Here is a 4056-nt window from a genome sequence, read left to right as displayed (position 1 = left end):
TGGTCACATCTTCCCCCCTTTTCCTCCTTCCCATACTTGATCTGCAACCTCACCTGTTGAGATTCCAGTCCCTATAGACCTAAAGTAAATCAGACCTAAAGTGTGAGTATGTGTTGTCAACAGTTCCCATGGCTTGGACCTTTGGGGTGGCATGTTTACAGAAAATAATCAGAAATAACACCAGTGGGTGTTAGTGGGACTCAGCCTTCGGGGAATGAGATCTCCTAGCTTCCATGTTCCAGCTTAACTCTCTCCATTAAAGGACACAACCTAGCTGTGCTGAAGAGAGAGTCAGGTTGCCTTGCTTGGCAGAGCCAGGGCAGAGCCAAAGTCTTCTCCAGGGCCAGGCTTGCAGGAGTGAACTCTGCAAGGTGATGGGGACAGTGGGACTAGAAGGGAACTAATTTAGGTGAAAAGGAGACAAGGAAAAAAATCCCAAAGTCCAAGGGCACCTCTGAGCTATTTTGGAAAATTGAGAATGTATATTTTTGGACAGACTAACTCCCTATTCCTGAAAAAAAATTTTTTTCCACAGCAGGGGTAGAAACCAGCTAATTTCTTAGCTAAACAAACACTCAAAAACAGTATTGCTTCTAGTCACTTGTAGCATCATTCGTAAGTCTCCATGTGTTTGCTTCCAACCTGTTTGATGGATTGTTGCCCTTTCTAAAACAATTCCTACTATTCAGATTCCTTCATATAATTCAGGTTTTAGTATTTGAAAGAAATGAAGACAGAAAAAAAGGGAGGAGGGACTGCTACAGAAAATAAATAGGAGTAAGGGACTTTCAACTTCCCCTCCTAAATAGATTGAAAGGTTTGCCTGTCATTAATTGTCAGTGTCACTCTAAATGGATTTATCCTGTCAATTGTGAGGAAGAGAGCTATTTTAAGAATGGGGAGTACTACCTGGTAGGCAACATCATGACTGAAAGTGTCCTGGCAGAAGTTTTGGTGACACAAATCCTACAGAGTCACAAACTCCCTCAACCAAGAGACTCACATTATCAAATTACAGTCATTACTTTGCTGTAAATTCTCAGACACTTTTATTCTCTATCCATATGGGGAAGAGAGAAACAGGGGAAGTTGGTGAGAGCCAACACCATGAATTTAAAACCTTGATTTTTGTCTCATTTATTTAAATAAATATAAATATAAATTTTATATAAAACTATTCACAAAGAGACTTCAGTGACTTGGATTTGAGACTCTTCTCAGGCAGATTTTCAAAAAGCAAGACCTTACAGGGTTTAATTTTTCTAAGTTATTTGTAACTCAATACCTTCATTTAAAAAAATAATCAAGAAACCCCATGTTCTTATCTGGTTCTGAAAGACAGGGAAAGGGAAATGACATGCGCTTTAAAAAAAACCCACATACAGTTTTAAACTTAAACCAATCCTGTTTTTCCTTTGTTATATGACAAAACTGAGTTGAATCTAGATTATTTACATAAAAAACAACAACGACGACCTATAACTGCGAGAGGAGCCCCAAACAGACAGATCAAGGAGACAGGAGAAGGGTCAGGCCCGGCATGCACATCCCCGGGGAATGCTCCTCTCCAGGTTCTCCAGGTGGGACCACCGAAAGGGTGAGGATTTTGGCCCCTGGGTGCCAGCCACCTCGGGAGTTAGGGGAGATGCCGGGAGCGCGTGGTGTGTGTGTGGGCGGCCCTCCCTCATAAGGGGGAAATCTCCTTGTCATCGTTGGCCGAGGCCGGCGACAAGGAGTCCTCATCCTCGGAGCGCGCGAAGTGCGCCTGGCTGCCAACGCACTTGCAGCCCGCGTGACTGTTCCTTTGCGTGCCCTTCCCTTCCTTCTTATGCTTCACCCTGCGGTTCTGAAACCAGATTTTCACCTGCTTCTCTGACAGATTCAGGTACGTGGCTATTTCGATCCTCCGGAGTCGAGACAGGTACATGTTGGAAGAGAATTCCCGCTCCAGCTCTAGGAGCTGCGTGCTGGTGAACGCCGTCCTCATCCTCTTGCCATTGGGTACCTGGCTGGTGTCCGAGCCCCCTGCAGATGGGCCAAGAGAGGGCAGAAAGGTAATTCTCCAGCGAGGCGCTCCCACCCCAGGGCCCTCCCTTGCAAACGCTGCCTCTCAAGGACCCACCCGCGAAGCTCAACCAAACACCTGTATCCATCCCTCACTCTTTCTCATTCGGAGACAAACGGTTACTTAGCCAGGAAGGACAGAGACGCCCAAAGCAAGTGAAGGCCTTTGATCTCGGGGATGTAAAGTCAGAGGATTAAAGTGGGGGCGGGTGAGGGGTTGGGAGAGTCCTGCGGTCTCCTGTCCACCCTAGCGGAAAGGCAGGCAGGCTTAACCAAAAGCATCGAGATGCTTTTAGCCAGCCTCGACGCCCGATTGCCACACTTCAGTTCAAACACACCAACCCCGGACCTCAGTCAGTTAACCTCCGGTTTTTCAGCCTTCAAGTTCAAAGTCGCAAAGGACCCTCTACTATCCCAGACTCGAACACCAGGTACTGGAGTCGAGCGCACCAAGCTGCTTGGAGAGTCTGGCAAGGCTAACTTTCACCTCGGAACTTACGAGACGACTCTGCAGTTATTCCAAAAGCCCCTCCTTCGCCCCCTCCGCCCACCCCACAGGCTCCCACTTCCTCCACTGAAGGCGAGACGTTTTACTCCCGGGAGCCAGCAAGGCGTAGCGCGCAGGTGCCCAGGACCCGCCCTACCCATGGTGAGGCAGTGAAATCTCCGCGGGTCCGCCACGTTGTAGGTGGTGGCGGTGCAGACAGGTGCGTGGTGCTGCGGGTGCCCCAAGGCCGCCGCGGCCGCCGCCGCTGCCGCCGCGGCCGCTGCTGCTGCTGCAGCTGAGCCGGGCTGCTGGGGCTGGTGGTGGTGATGGTGGTGCTGCGGCGGGTGGTGGTGATGGTGCGCGTGGCTCACGCGCGGGCAAAACTGTGCGTCCCCGGGACCCGAAGAAAACTGACTCTTGAGCAAGGGCAGGGCCCCGGCGGCTCCTGCCGCTCCGCCACCCGCGGCCCCTGCACTCCCGGCCCCTGCGTTCCCGCCGCCGGAGCTCGCGGGCCCACGAGAGGAGTGCAGGTGCGAAGTGACGCAGAGCGGGCAAACGCAAAACGCTCCGCTCTTGCGGGACGCGCAGCCCGGCCCGGACATGGACATCACCAACGGGGACGGCATGCCCAGCGGGATGAAAAAATCTGGCCCGGGGTGTGGCTCGGGAAGCGAGGGCGCGGGCCGTGAGGAGTCCTTGATGATGAGCGAGTCGACATAGAAGGAGCGCGACATGTCGGGAGGGGTGGGTGGCTGGAGGGCCCGGCCGGTCGTGGGGGCCCCCTCCCCTCTCCTGTCCAGAGCTCTGGCCCCGGGCGCGGCGCGGACGCAGGCGGTCAAGCCCTTGGGAACGCCGAGGTGTCGGTGCCTGGACTGCGAACAAAGGGGTCCCTGGAGAGGGCTGGTCCTCACGTCCCCCGCCCGACGCCCCGGCTCCGGGATTTTATAGCCCCCACCCCGACACGTGATGCTGCGGAGTACCGCTCGGCTCTTGCTCCTCCGCAGCTCCCCACCCTCGGGATAGGCTGCCCGAGTCACAACAGAAGCGGCGAGGAGGGGCGGGCGCGCGGCAGGGAAGAATTCGGAGGAGGGGGATGGGGGAGACTTTGCAAAGTGTAGGTTTTGTTAATTTCCCGGGGAGGCCAGCCTCTTCCCCCTCTTTCTCCACGCTTTCCCGAGAAATCACAGAGCTGCATCCTCCATCCCACCCCTCTCCATAGCCTGGGCCCCAGACCAACTCCTCCAAGCTTCCGGCCTCACAGCGCACCAGGTGGGGACTTGGAGGCCTTTCTAATCGGAATGCCCCGTGCTCCCTGCTCCTCTGTGCCAGCCGTGGATACGGCACGGAATAGTGTGAGGCCTGAGGTTTAGAACAGGATTGTGCCGCTGTGGACTGGCAGCGGCCCAGTCCTGGAGCGAAACGTGGGACAGGTACACACAAGCACACAGAGTCCCCCAGCTTTTGGACTTGGCCAGTGTCATTCAGGTGATTAGTTGTGAGGGATC

The 4056-nt window shown here is 54.1% G+C and overlaps 1 protein-coding gene across 1 annotated transcript; it reads right to left on the bottom strand.

Annotated features, from left to right (window-relative positions):
* Window positions 1-1121: 1121 nt before the first annotated feature.
* Window positions 1122-3828, bottom strand: GSX2 (GS homeobox 2). Its single transcript, XM_061420154.1, has 2 exons — window positions 2709-3828; window positions 1122-2025 (listed from the first exon to the last, which is right to left on the bottom strand). The coding sequence occupies exons 1-2, from the start codon at window positions 3283-3285 to the stop codon at window positions 1685-1687; spliced, it is 918 nt and encodes a 305-aa protein (XP_061276138.1). The 5' UTR covers window positions 3286-3828; the 3' UTR covers window positions 1122-1684.
* Between the last annotated feature and the right edge of the window lie 228 nt (window positions 3829-4056).

Source organism: Bos javanicus, chromosome 6 (assembly GCF_032452875.1).
Source record: "Bos javanicus breed banteng chromosome 6, ARS-OSU_banteng_1.0, whole genome shotgun sequence".
Classification (NCBI taxonomy): domain Eukaryota; kingdom Metazoa; phylum Chordata; class Mammalia; order Artiodactyla; family Bovidae; genus Bos; species Bos javanicus.
Note: the sequence above shows the minus strand (reverse complement) of the source record. Positions and strands in the feature narration are given on the sequence as shown.